This window comes from Coregonus clupeaformis, unplaced genomic scaffold, assembly GCF_020615455.1.
Source record: "Coregonus clupeaformis isolate EN_2021a unplaced genomic scaffold, ASM2061545v1 scaf1401, whole genome shotgun sequence".
NCBI lineage: Eukaryota > Metazoa > Chordata > Actinopteri > Salmoniformes > Salmonidae > Coregonus > Coregonus clupeaformis.
The window spans coordinates 28,068-42,002 of NW_025534855.1; the positions used below are offsets into that span (position 1 = coordinate 28,068).

At 44.3% G+C, this 13,935-nt stretch overlaps 1 protein-coding gene and 2 long non-coding RNA genes across 4 annotated transcripts; all 3 read right to left on the reverse strand.

Annotated features, from left to right (window-relative positions):
• Positions 1 to 800: 800 nt before the first annotated feature.
• LOC121548415 (E3 ubiquitin-protein ligase CHIP-like) lies at positions 801 to 3,429 on the reverse strand. Of its 2 annotated transcripts, XR_006659573.1 has the most exons (6): positions 3,254 to 3,429; positions 2,955 to 3,091; positions 2,553 to 2,678; positions 2,273 to 2,401; positions 2,005 to 2,096; positions 801 to 1,776 (listed from the first exon to the last, which is right to left on the reverse strand). XR_006659573.1 is itself a non-coding variant. In XM_045218145.1 (3 exons), the coding sequence occupies exons 1-3, from the start codon at positions 2,328 to 2,330 to the stop codon at positions 1,630 to 1,632; spliced, it is 297 nt and encodes a 98-aa protein (XP_045074080.1). In that variant the 5' UTR covers positions 2,331 to 2,444; the 3' UTR covers positions 801 to 1,629. The 2 variants fall into 2 exon arrangements, 1 of the variants encoding a protein (XP_045074080.1); XM_045218145.1 differs by lacking the exons at positions 2,553 to 2,678; positions 2,955 to 3,091; positions 3,254 to 3,429 and having other exon boundaries at positions 2,273 to 2,444.
• Positions 3,430 to 6,421: 2,992 nt separating this feature from the next.
• LOC123486982 lies at positions 6,422 to 7,183 on the reverse strand. Its single transcript, XR_006659572.1, has 3 exons — positions 7,043 to 7,183; positions 6,744 to 6,880; positions 6,422 to 6,467 (listed from the first exon to the last, which is right to left on the reverse strand). It is a non-coding gene; the product is annotated as an uncharacterized LOC123486982 (long non-coding RNA).
• A 2,939-nt stretch (positions 7,184 to 10,122) lies between these two features.
• On the reverse strand, positions 10,123 to 10,940 carry LOC123486981. Its single transcript, XR_006659571.1, has 3 exons — positions 10,822 to 10,940; positions 10,523 to 10,659; positions 10,123 to 10,248 (listed from the first exon to the last, which is right to left on the reverse strand). It is a non-coding gene; the product is annotated as an uncharacterized LOC123486981 (long non-coding RNA).
• Positions 10,941 to 13,935: the final 2,995 nt, after the last annotated feature.

The following is a 13,935-nucleotide window of genomic DNA, read 5'->3' on the forward strand; positions in this document are numbered from 1 at the left end:
TACACAGCGCCACCAAGTGGCAGAACATAAAAACATTACACAAATTAAAGAATAGAAAGCACTGCACCACTAACCTAACTGTGGTAGCCTTAGGCATGGTGGATATCATACCCTTTGTTGTAATGTGGTAAATTGAAAGAGTAAAGTACTTAATCTCCATCATTAATGTGGGCCTTTGACTCATAAACAACAACAAAACACCACATCGGTATTTATCCCGGATCCCCATTAGTTCCTGCCAAGGCGGCAGCTACTCTTCCTGGGGTCCAAACACATTAAGGCACTTACTTCACACATAAAACAAAAGATGAAACAGTACATCATGTAACATTATTACGCCAGTCCATATCTACAACACAAAATGTATAATACCACCATACAACAATTTTACAATGTACGTGTGTGTAGAGCGCGGAATCTCCTAGATCTCAGATTATGTAACAGTCTAATGTTATGCATGTGTAATATACAAAATCAATTTTAACATGCAGAAATTCAACTGGTTATTGACAAGAGTTTAATAGGAAATGGCCATGCATATGAATCTTAATTAGCTACACATGAAGTGTGCTATATTTAAGCAATAAGGAATGAGGGGCTGTAGTATATGGCCAATATACCACGGCTAAAGGCTGTTCTTAAGCACGACGCAACGCGGAGTGCCTGGATACAGCCCTTAGCTGTGGTATATTGACCATATACCACAAACCCCCGAGGTGCCTTATTGCTATTATAAACTGGTTACCAACGTAATTAGAGCAGTAAAAATTAATGTTTTGTCATACCCGTGGTTTACGGTCTGATATACCACGGCTGTCAGCCAATCAGCATTCAGGGCTCGAACCATCCAGTTTATAATCAAGTACAAACCCCAAAGAAATGAAGGCCTATTCCCTCTAGAAAATGTCAGTACAAATATCAGTTACATACAATTGTTAGCATACTTTAATAACCCAATGGGTGGGGTAACGTTAGTTCCATCATCATTTTCACCAAAAAGTGTAGGCTACAAGGCAGGAAGGCTACATTTTTGCTACCACATTGTGTTTTAAACATCTGTCTCCTCAATTTGCTGTTTGCGATAATCCCTCACCATTTTTCTCATGTCTTGGTATGGCTTGAGATCAGTTAATGTCAGTAACTTGTTTGTTTTGGGATCTGTCCCAATACATGTCCTGTAAAAGTTAGGAAGACAGTAAACCATTCTCAAAAAATAGTGGTCAAATAATTAATTTAATTAGTTAATTCATTTTAAAATGTTTACAGTTGGCGAATACTTTCCTGTTTGAAGAATTGTCAATCAGTCGGCTTTCTAAGCCTATTGCAATGTGACACAAAAAATACTGACACCGAATTGTCACATAGTTGCTAGCAATGTGTTATTTCAGTTCTGCACGTAAGGGAATACGAAAAATGTATTTTGTAAATAAACTAACAGTCATTTAGTAATATTTGAGCCCACGATTAATACATGAATGTGGCCTGTGTTTAAACAAACTCAGAAGCAGCCAATGAAACAACCACACATAACAACATTAGCTTAATATTTTTGGATTACTTTATAAAAGTAACACGTTAATTATGAATCATAAATAATGACTTATCAATATGAATAATCCAGTAACACGCTTACTTCTTCAGATGTTTCCCAATGGCCTTTCGCTCGTACACGGTTCCCTCCTGGTTCTTCACTGGGTCAACAAACATCTTGTTGGTGAGGGGACAAATCAGGTGTGAGGGTATGAACTTCTCAGTCAACTCTTCACCCAACAATTTCTGTAAGTTTAAAAGGAAAGGATTATCATACCCTGAATAAACTGTTACACAAAAAGGCTTGCTGTTAAAAGAAATGTATCTGAGAAACTGGTAACGTAGACTCTGATATGTCGGTTTTACATGGAAATCTCTGAAGAGTGAATCCACCTGTTTTTTACACACAAGAGCCCCTAATAAAATATGTAGCAGAGCTTACAAAAATAAGAACAATTAAATAAGTGCATTCACCTTCTCTCTGTCATCCAATGAATGGCCTGCAACTTCCTCTGTGTTTTTCTTGGCCTCTTCTTCATACTTGTATCTGCTGGTCAGGTATTCCTCTGCCAAAATACGTTTACAAGACATTTTAATTCAGATAAAATTAATGTAGGTATATGAATTCACTATACACTAATATATATAATACACTACTTTCATACTTTTCATTTTTTATTTTAGAATCAGAGTTAACACCACCTTTGTATACAGTGTGGTCATCAAACAACTTGAAGCCAACCTGTCCAGTGGATCTTGGGGTTCAGGAACGATGAGCTGATGAACTCCATCCACAGCATCCAAGATCTCTCTCATGGTTATGGGAGTATTGTAGCTGCGACCAAATATGTTGTGCCAGATACGACCCACACTGTTTATGTTACAGTGGTACACATTTGTCCACATTGAGGATTTTACATAACTGAAAAAAGCATCAATCAACTGGATAGAATTAGAACATGTATGACATAGGCAATAAGAATAAACACTGTCTTCCATGTTTTCATTGTGTAGAAGGATACAGGTGTGACAAAGCGCACAAGTGGAGGTTTGACGGGGTAGTCAGCCCCAAACTGACAGTACAACTCAAAGACTCCATCCTCATAAGGTGTATCAGGAGGGCCTTGCATGAGAATCTTCCAAAAATGCTGAAAGGTATGGAATCAGAGGGGCTAAATGTTTTAGACAATATTGTGCAAAATGATTCAAATAATAACCAACTGGTCATCTGGATGAGAGGTTGATTTGACCACTTTACAGTCAAGCAAAAACAAACCAATAACTTGAGGCTGTTACTGTCACGGTCCATATAGAGTATATCAAGCATTAACAATGTTATTATAAATCATTATGAAAAGTATATTTATACTAAGCGTTACCAGATCAATAACACTTAAAACAATACCCCAATAATGTTTACTTACTAAAGTCTGACTCTGAAGGCAAAACAGTGCAGAATGGGTGTGGGTCACAGTGCAGGCTCTTCAGCTCTTCCAGAAGGCGTTTGTCCTTCTCTAAAAAGCGGCCGCTCTTGGATTCCTGGATCTTCTTTTTCAATGCACTATTTTGTGACATATTAGTTTTGTTAGAGCAATAAAGTAGTGTACCTCAATTTCAACATTATATAAATGCTTCTTGAATAGTAGATAGTAGTGGAAGTAAATGACAGTTTGCAATGGAATTGGATCCCAGAATTAAATGCTGATAATGGAATTGCACTTACCTCTCTGTCCCAGTCACTTTATAATTTAGTCGACTTGGCAGAGCAACCTCTGGCTTCTCATCATAACCTCGGATGGCGAAGAGAGCAACTATAACTTTCTGTAGAGGCAAATGAGCATTGTTCAGTACAATTTAATATCAATGTTATTAACTTCCATATTTAAATAAAATAAAAATGTATTTGTCACATGCAACTTTACCGTAAAATGCTTGCTTACAAGCCCTTCCCAACGATGCAAAGTTTTAAAAATCATACAAATAGTAACACAAGAGGAATAAAATACACAATAATTAAGCTATATACAGGGAGTACCAGTACCAGATCACTGTGGAGCTATATACAGGGAGTACCAGTACCAGATCAATGTGGAGCTATATGTCCTCGACCACATCTTAAAAAGGGGTGCCAATAATTGTGGAGGGCACTGTATATAATACACTACTTTCATACTTTTCATTTTTGATTTTAGAATCAGAGTTAACACCATCCTTGTATACAGTGTGGTCATCAAACAACTTGAAGCCAACCTGTCCAGTGGATCTTGGGGTTCAGGAAGGATGAGCTGATGAACTCCATCCACAGCATCCAAGATCTCTGTCACACCCTGGCTCTGGGACTCTATATGTTGAGCCAGGGTGTGTTCATTCTATGTGGTTTATTTCTATGTTGGGGGTTCTAGTTTGTCGTTTTCTATGTTTGCCTTAGTGACTCCCAATCAGAGGCAACGAGTGTCAGCTGTTGGCTGGTTGTCTCTGATTGGGAGCCATATTTAACTGTCTGTTTTTCACTTTGTGTTTGTGGGTTTTTGTTCCGTGTTCGGTCATTGTCACCGTGGACGTTACGAGTCGTTTGTTGTTTTGTTTATTGTGTATATTATCACTGAAGATAATAAATAAACATGTTCGTTCATCACGCTGCGCATTGGTCTACTTCTCTCCCTGACGATCGTGACAGAAAAACCCACCGTACCAGGACCAAGCAGCGTGTCCAGGAACAGGCAGACTGGACATGGGAGGAAGCGCCAGGAAAGGAGATGGAGAGGCTGGCGATGGCCCAGGTGGGCAAATCGTGGTCCTGGGAGGACATGCTCGGGGGCAAAGGGCCATGGGCAAGGATTAAGGCCCTGGCGAGAGAGGAGCAGCGGCGTCAGCAGTGTCATCGTCGGAAGGACGAGAGGCAACCCCAAAAAAATTTAGGGGGGCACACGGCATGGGCGGCTGGGCAGCAGGAGGCTGCCACAGGGCGATTTGGAGAGGAGGCCACCGGGTTTGGGGGCCCAGAAGGCAGGTTGGCGGAGCCTGGAAGGAGAGCGGAACCAACGTCCCGTACTCAGGCATGGGACGGGGCAGGTTCCGCGGTATGCGGAGCGGCGTTCTGTGCCACGAGTGGTCCGGCATAGTCCTGTACGTCCTGTGCGGCGCCCCCGCACGTGTCGTGCGAAGGCGGGTATGCAGCCAGGGCGGAGTGTGCCGGCTCAACGCTCGTGGTCTCCAATGCCTCTCCGCGGTCCCGGATATCCTGCTCCAGTGTCACGTGCTGTTATGCCAGTACGGGTACACAGCCCTGTACGTCCTGTGCGGATGCCTCACACAGAGTGTGTGAGGGTAGGCATTCAGCCAGGACGGGTTGTGGCCGCTCTTCACTCCAGGTCTCCTATCCGTCTCCACAGCCCGGTTCGGCCTGTTCCTGCTCCACGCACCAAGCCTACGGTGTGCGTCGCCAGCCCAGTCCGGCCTGTCCTTGCTCCACGCACCAAGCCTACGGTGTGCGTCGCCAGCCCAGTTCGGCCTGTCCCTGCTCCACGCACCAAGCCTACGGTGTGCGTCGCCAGCCCGGTCCGGCCTGTTCCTGCCCCTCGCACCAAGCCTACGGTGCGAGTCGTCAGCCTGGTCCAGCCTGTTCCTGCCCCTCGCACCAAGCCTACGGTGCGAGTCGTCAGCCTGGTCCAACCTGTTCCTGCCACTCGCACCAAGCCAGGGGTGCGAGTCGTCAGCCTGGTTCAGCTCGTTCCTGCCACTCGCACCAAGCCAGGGGTGCGAGTCGTCAGCCTGGTCCAGCCCGTTCCTGCCACTCGCACCAAGCCAGGGGTGCGAGTCGTCAGTCCGGTGAGGCCCGTTCCGGCTCCACGCACCAAGCCAGGGGTGCGAGTCGTCAGTCCGGTGAGGCCCGTTCCGGCTCCACGCACCAAGCCAGGGGTGCGCATCGTCAGCCCGGTCCGGCCCGTTGCTGCTACACGCACAAAGCCAGGGGTGCGAGTCGTCAGTCCGGCACAACCCGTGCCTGGGTCATCGGTGCCAAATCAGGTACCGCTCAACTGCTCCACTAAGGAGCTGAAGCCTACCGCTCCTGCTACGTCCAGTCCAGCTCCAGCCAGCGGGGCCAGACCGGACCAGGGGCGCTATGGGGGGTTTGTTGGAGGGTGGTGGGCAAGCCCGGAGCCAGAACCGCCGCCGAGGAGGAATGCCCACCCAGCTCTCCCCTATTTTTCTCTGGTTGAGGCGCGGTCGCAGTCCGCGCCTTTAGGGGGGGGTACTGTCACACCCTGGCTCTGGGACTCTATATGTTGAGCCAGGGTGTGTTCATTCTATGTGGTTTATTTCTATGTTGGGGGTTCTAGTTTGTCGTTTTCTATGTTTGCCTTAGTGACTCCCAATCAGAGGCAACGAGTGTCAGCTGTTGGCTGGTTGTCTCTGATTGGGAGCCATATTTAACTGTCTGTTTTTCACTTTGTGTTTGTGGGTTTTTGTTCCGTGTTCGGTCATTGTCACCGTGGACGTTACGAGTCGTTTGTTGTTTTGTTTATTGTGTATATTATCACTGAAGATAATAAATAAACATGTTCGTTCATCACGCTGCGCATTGGTCTACTTCTCTCCCTGACGATCGTGACAATCTCTCTCATGGTTATCAAATATGTTGTGGCAGATACAACCCACACTGTTTATGTTACAGTGGTACACCTTTGTCCACATTGAGGATTTTACATAACTGAAAAAAGCATCAATCAACTGGATAGAATTAGAACATGTATGACATAGGCAATAAGAATAAACACTGTCTTCCATGTTTTCATTGTGTAGAAGGATACAGGTGTGACAAAGCGCACAAGTGGAGGTTTGACGGGGTAGTCAGCCCCAAACTGACAGTACAACTCAAAGACTCCATCGTCATAAGGTGTATCAGGAGGGCCTTGCATGAGAATCTTCCAAAAATGCTGAAAGGTATGGAATCAGAGGGGCTAAATGTTTTAGACAATATTGTGCAAAATGATTCAAATAATAACCAACTGGTCATCTGGATGAGAGGTTGATTTGACCACTTTACAGTCAAGCAAAAACAAACCAATAACTTGAGGCTGTTACTGTCACGGTCCATATAGAGTATATCAAGCATTAACAATGTTATTATAAATAATTATGAAAAGTATATTTATACTAAGCGTTACCAGATCAATAACACTTAAAACAATAACCCAATAATGTTTACTTACTAAAGTCTGACTCTGAAGGCAAAACAGTGCAGAATGGGTGTGGGTCACAGTGCAGGCTCTTCAGCTCTTCCAGGAGGCGTTTGTCCTTCTCTAAAAAGCGGCCGCTCTTGGATTCCTGGATCTTCTTTTTCAATGCACTATTTTGTGACATATTAGTTTTGTTAGAGCAATAAAGTAGTGTACCTCAATTTCAACATGATATAAATGCTTCTTGAATAGTAGTTAGGAGTGGAAGTAAATGACAGTTTGCGATGGAATTGGATCCCAGAATTAAATGCTGATAATGGAATTGCACTTACCTCTCTGTCCCAGTCACTTTATAATTTAGTCGACTTGGCAGAGCAACCTCTGGCTTCTCATCATAACCTCAGATGGCGAAGAGAGCAACTAGAACTTTCTGTAGAGGCAAATGAGCATTGTTCAGTACAATTTAATATCAATGTTATTAACTTCCATATTTAAATAAAATAAAAATGTATTTGTCACATGCAACTTTACCGTAAAATGCTTGCTTACGAGCCCTTCCCAACGATGCAAAGTTTTAAAAATCATACAAATAGTAACACAAGAGGAATAAAATACACAATAATTAAGCTATATACAGGGAGTACCAGTACCAGATCACTGTGGAGCATATATACAGGGAGTACCAGTACCAGATCAATGTGGAGCTATATGTCCTCGACCACATCTTAAAAAGGGGTGCCAATAATTGTGGAGGGCACTGTATATAATACACTACTTTCATACTTTTTCATTTTTGATTTTAGAATCAGAGTTAACACCATCCTTGTATACAGTGTGGTCATCAAACAACTTGAAGCCAACCTGTCCAGTGGATCTTGGGGTTCAGGAAGGATGAGCTGATGAACTCCATCCACAGCATCCAAGATCTCTGTCACACCCTGGCTCTGGGACTCTATATGTTGAGCCAGGGTGTGTTCATTCTATGTGGTTTATTTCTATGTTGGGGGTTCTAGTTTGTCGTTTTCTATGTTTGCCTTAGTGACTCCCAATCAGAGGCAACGAGTGTCAGCTGTTGGCTGGTTGTCTCTGATTGGGAGCCATATTTAACTGTCTGTTTTTCACTTTGTGTTTGTGGGGTTTTGTTCCGTGTTCGGTCATTGTCACCGTGGGACGTTACGAGTCGTTTGTTGTTTTGTTTATTGTGTATATTATCACTGAAGATAATAAATAAACATGTTCGTTCATCACGCTGCGCATTGGTCTACTTCTCTCCCTGACGATCGTGACAGAAAAACCCACCGTACGAGGACCAAGCAGCGTGTCCAGGAACAGGCAGACTGGACATGGGAGGAAGCACCAGGAAAGGAGATGGAGAGGCTGGCGATGGCCCAGGTGGGCAAATCGTGGTCCTGGGAGGACATGCTCGGGGGCAAAGGGCCATGGGCAAGGATTAAGGCCCTGGCGAGAGAGGAGCAGCGGCGTCAGCAGTGTCATCGTCGGAAGGACGAGAGGCAACCCCAAAAAAATTTTAGGGGGGGGCACACGGCATGGGCGGCTGGGCAGCAGGAGGCTGCCACAGGGCGATTTGGAGAGGAGGCCACCGGGTTTGGGGGCCCAGAAGGCAGGTTGGCGGAGCCTGGAAGGAGAGCGGAACCAACGTCCCGTACTCAGGCATGGGACGGGGCAGGTTCCGCGGTATGCGGAGCGGCGTTCTGTGCCACGAGTGGTCCGGCATAGTCCTGTACGTCCTGTGCGAGCGCCCCGCACGTGTCGTGCGAAGGCGGGTATGCAGCCAGGGCGGAGTGTGCCGGCTCAACGCTCGTGGTCTCCAATGCCTCTCCGCGGTCCCGGATATCCTGCTCCAGTGTCACGTGCTGTTATGCCAGTACGGGTACACAGCCCTGTACGTCCTGTGCGGATGCCTCACACAGAGTGTGTGAGGGTAGGCATTCAGCCAGGACGGGTTGTGGCCGCTCTTCACTCCAGGTCTCCTATCCGTCTCCACAGCCTGGTTCGGCCTGTTCCTGCTCCACGCACCAAGCCTACGGTGTGCGTCGCCAGCCCAGTCCGGCCTGTCCTTGCTCCACGCACCAAGCCTACGGTGTGCGTCGCCAGCCCAGTTCGGCCTGTCCCTGCTCCACGCACCAAGCCTACGGTGTGCGTCGCCAGCCCGGTCCGGCCTGTTCCTACCCCTCGCACCAAGCCTACGGTGCGAGTCGTCAGCCTGGTCCAGCCTGTTCCTGCCCCTCGCACCAAGCCTACGGTGCGAGTCGTCAGCCTGGTCCAACCTGTTCCTGCCACTCGCACCAAGCCAGGGGTGCGAGTCGTCAGCCTGGTTCAGCTCGTTCCTGCCACTCGCACCAAGCCAGGGGTGCGAGTCGTCAGCCTGGTCCAGCCCGTTCCTGCCACTCGCACCAAGCCAGGGGTGCAAGTCGTCAGTCCGGTGAGGCCCGTTCGGCTCACGCACCAAGCCAGGGGTGCGAGTCGTCAGTCCGGTGAGGCCCGTTCCGGCTCCCACGCACTAGCCGAGGGTGCGATCGTCAGCCGGTCCGGCCCGTTGCTGCTACGCACAAAGCCAGGTGCGAGTCGTCAGTCCGGCACAACCCGTGCCTGGGTAATCGGTGCCAAATCAGGTACCGCTCAACTGCTCCACTAAGGGAGCTGAAGCCTACCGCTCCTGCTACGTCCAGTCCAGCTCCAGCCAGCGGGGCCAGACCGGACCAGGGGCGCTATGGGGGTTTGTTGGAGGGTGGTGGGCAAGCCCGGAGCCAGAACCGCCGCCGAGGAGGAATGCCCACCCAGCTCTCCCTATTTTTCTCTGGTTGAGCGCGGTCGCAGTCCGCGCCTTTAGGGGTACTGTCACACCCTGGCTCTGGGACTCTATATGTTGAGCCAGGGTGTGTTCATTCTATGTGGTTTATTTCTATGTTGGGGGTTCTAGTTTGTCGTTTTCTATGTTTGCCTTAGTGACTCCCAATCAGAGGCAACGAGTGTCAGCTGTTGGCTGGTTGTCTCTGATTGGGAGCCATATTTAACTGTCTGTTTTTCACTTTGTGTTTGTGGGTTTTTGTTCCGTGTTCGGTCATTGTCACCGTGGGCGTTACGAGTCGTTTGTTGTTTTGTTTATTGTGTATATTATCACTGAAGATAATAAATAAACATGTTCGTTCATCACGCTGCGCATTGGTCTACTTCTCTCCCTGACGATCGTGACAATCTCTCTCATGGTTATCAAATATGTTGTGGCAGATACAACCCACACTGTTTATGTTACAGTGGTACACCTTTGTCCACATTGAGGATTTTACATAACTGAAAAAAACATCAATCAACTGGATAGAATTAGAACATGTATGACATAGGCAATAAGAATAAACACCGTCTTCCATGTTTTCATTGTGTAGAAGGATACAGGTGTGACAAAGCGCACAAGTGGAGGTTTGACGGGGTAGTCAGCCCCAAACTGACAGTACAACTCAAAGACTCCATCCTCATAAGGTGTATCAGGAGGGCCTTGCATGAGAATCTTCCAAAAATGCTGAAAGGTATGGAATCAGAGGGGCTAAATGTTTTAGACAATATTGTGCAAAATGATTCAAATAATAACCAACTGGTCATCTGGATGGGAGGTTGATTTGACCACTTTACAGTCAAGCAAACAAACCAATAACTTGAGGCTGTTACTGTCACGGTCCATATAGAGTATATCAAGCATTAACAATGTTATTATAAATCATTATGAAAAGTATATTTATACTAAGCGTTACCAGATCAATAACACTTAAAACAATACCCCAATAATGTTTACTTACTAAAGTCTGACTCTGAAGGCAAAACAGTGCAGAATGGGTGTGGGTCACAGTGCAGGCTCTTCAGCTCTTCCAGGAGGCGTTTGTCCTTCTCTAAAAAGCGGCCGCTCTTGGATTCCTGGATCTTCTTTTTCAATGCACTATTTTGTGACATATTAGTTTTGTTAGAGCAATAAAGTAGTGTACCTCAATTTCAACATTATATAAATGCTTCTTGAATAGTAGTTAGTAGTGGAAGTAAATGACAGTTTGCGATGGAATTGGATCCCAGAATTAAATGCTGATAATGGAATTGCACTTACCTCTCTGTCCCAGTCACTTTATAATTTAGTCGACTTGGCAGAGCAACCTCTGGCTTCTCATCATAACCTCGGTTGGCGAAGAGAGCAACTAGAACTTTCTGTAGAGGCAAATGAGCATTGTTCAGTACAATTTAATATCAATGTTATTAACTTCCATATTTAAATAAAATAAAAATGTATTTGTCACATGCAACTTTACCGTAAAATGCTTGCTTCCCAACGATGCAAAGTTTTAAAAATCATAGTAGTAACACAAGAGGAATAAAATACACAATAATTAAGCTATATACAGGGAGTACCAGTACCAGATCAATGTGCAGGTGTAAGAGGTATTTGAGGTAGATATGTACATGAAGGCAGGGTAAAGTGACTAGGCATCAGGATAGATAATAATAAGGTATTTGAGGTAGATATGTACATGAAGGCAGGGTAAAGTGACTAGGCATCAGGATAGATAATAATAAGGTATTTGAGGTAGATATGTACATGAAGGCAGGGTAAAGTGACTAGGCATCAGGACAGATAATAATAAGGTATTTGAGGTAGATATGTACATAAAGGCAGGGTAAAGTGACTAGGCATCAGGACAGATAATAATAAGGTATTTGAGGTAGATATGTACATGAAGGCAGGGTAAAGTGACTAGGCATCAGGATATATAATAATAAGGTATTTGAGGTAGATATGTACATGAAGGCAGGGTAAAGTGACTAGGCATCAGGATAGATAATAATAAGGTATTTGAGGTAGATATGTACATGAAGGCAGGGTAAAGTGACTAGGCATCAGGATAGATAATAATAAGGTATTTGAGGTAGATATGTACATGAAGGCAGGGTAAAGTGACTAGGCATCAGGACAGATAATAATAAGGTATTTGAGGTAGATATGTACATGAAGGCAGGGGTAAAGTGACTAGGCATCAGGATAGATAATAATAAGGTATTTGAGGTAGATATGTACATGAAGGCAGGGTAAAGTGACTAGGCATCAGGATAGATAATAATAAGGTATTTGAGGTAGATATGTACATGAAGGCAGGGTAAAGTGACTAGGCATCAGGATATATAATAATAAGGTATTTGAGGTAGATATGTACATGAAGGCAGGGTAAAGTGACTAGGCATCAGGATATATAATAATAAGGTATTTGAGGTAGATATGTACATGAAGGCAGGGTAAAGTGATTAGGCATCAGGATAGATAATAATAAGGTATTTGAGGTAGATATGTGCATGAAGGCAGGGTAAAGTGACTAGGCATCCGGATAGATAATAATAAGGTATTTGAGGTAGATATGTACATGAAGGCAGGGTAAAGTGACTAGGCATCAGGACAGATAATAATAAGGTATTTGAGGTAGATATGTACATGAAGGCAGGGTAAAGTGACTAGGCATCAGGACAGATAATAATAAGGTATTTGAGGTAGATATGTACATGAAGGCAGGGTAAAGTGACTAGGCATCAGGATAGATAATAATAAGGTATTTGAGGTAGATATGTACATGAAGGCAGGGTAAAGTGACTAGGCATCAGGATAGATAATAATAAGGTATTTGAGGTAGATATGTACATGAAGGCAGGGTAAAGTGACTAGGCATCAGGATAGATAATAATAAGGTATTTGAGGTAGATATGTACATGAAGGCAGGGTAAAGTGACTAGGCATCAGGATAGATAATAATAAGGTATTTGAGGTAGATATGTACATGAAGGCAGGGTAAAGTGACTAGGCATCAGGATAGATAATAATAAGGTATTTGAGGTAGATATGTACATGAAGGCAGGGTAAAGTGACTAGGCATCAGGATAGATAATAATAAGGTATTTGAGGTAGATATGTACATGAAGGCAGGGTAAAGTGACTAGGCATCAGGATAGATAATAATAAGGTATTTGAGGTAGATATGTACATGAAGGCAGGGTAAAGTGACTAGGCATCAGGATAGATAATAATAAGGTATTTGAGGTAGATATGTACATGAAGGCAGGGTAAAGTGACTAGGCATCAGGACAGATAATAATAAGGTATTTGAGGTAGATATGTACATGAAGGCAGGGTAAAGTGACTAGGCATCAGGATAGATAATAATAAGGTATTTGAGGTAGATATGTACATGAAGGCAGGGTAAAGTGACTAGGCATCAGGACAGATAATAATAAGAGTAAAATAAAGTAAAGAGTAAAATAAAGAACAAGAATCGTATTATTTTATATAAAATACATGGAAACATTTGTCCTATTTGAATAGGTTTCATTTAATATATCATACCTCGCTCCGAATGTAGGATGGGTCCAATTTCTTCTTCAGCTTCCTCATCTCCAAAGACAGAACGGTTTCCATTTCAAAGAGCTTCAGACCAGCTTTACTCATCTCTGGTTTGAAACAACACCCTCCTACCAGACATGGATGGTTTGAAACAACACCCTCCTACCAGAATCTACAGAGTCTCTGTAAATGTGTGGAGTTTTAACTGATGAGTCAAACTTCACCAAGCCAATGACATTATGAAAATCGTACGCCATGCTTCTAGTTGCGAAGTTATCAAAGAGCTGTTTAACAGCATCCAACCGTGTTATTTTGTCATCAGAATCATAGCATGTCTCGTTCATGGAGGAGCTCGAATCCACTAGCACCTAAAAGGTTGGATGGAGAAGTATTATTTAGCTATAACAAAACGGAGGAGCTAACTACAGTGGGGAAAAAAAGAATTTAGTCAGCCACCAATTGTGCAAGTTCTCCCACTTAAAAAGATGAGAGAGGCCTGTAATTTTCATCATAGGTTCACGTCAACTATGACAGGCAAAATGAGAGAAAAAAAATCCAGAAAATCACATTGTAGGATTTTTTATGAATTTATTTGCAAATTATGGTGGAAAATAAGTATTTGGTCAATAACAAAAGTTTCTCAATACTTTGTTATATACCCTTTGTTGGCAATGACACAGGTCAAACGTTTTCTGTAAGTCTTCACAAGGTTTTCACACACTGTTACTGGTATTTTGGCCCATTCCTCCATGCAGATCTCCTCTAGAGCAGTGATGTTTTGGGGCTGTCGCTGGGCAACATGGACTTTCAACTCCCTCCAAAGATTTTCTATGGGGTTGAGAT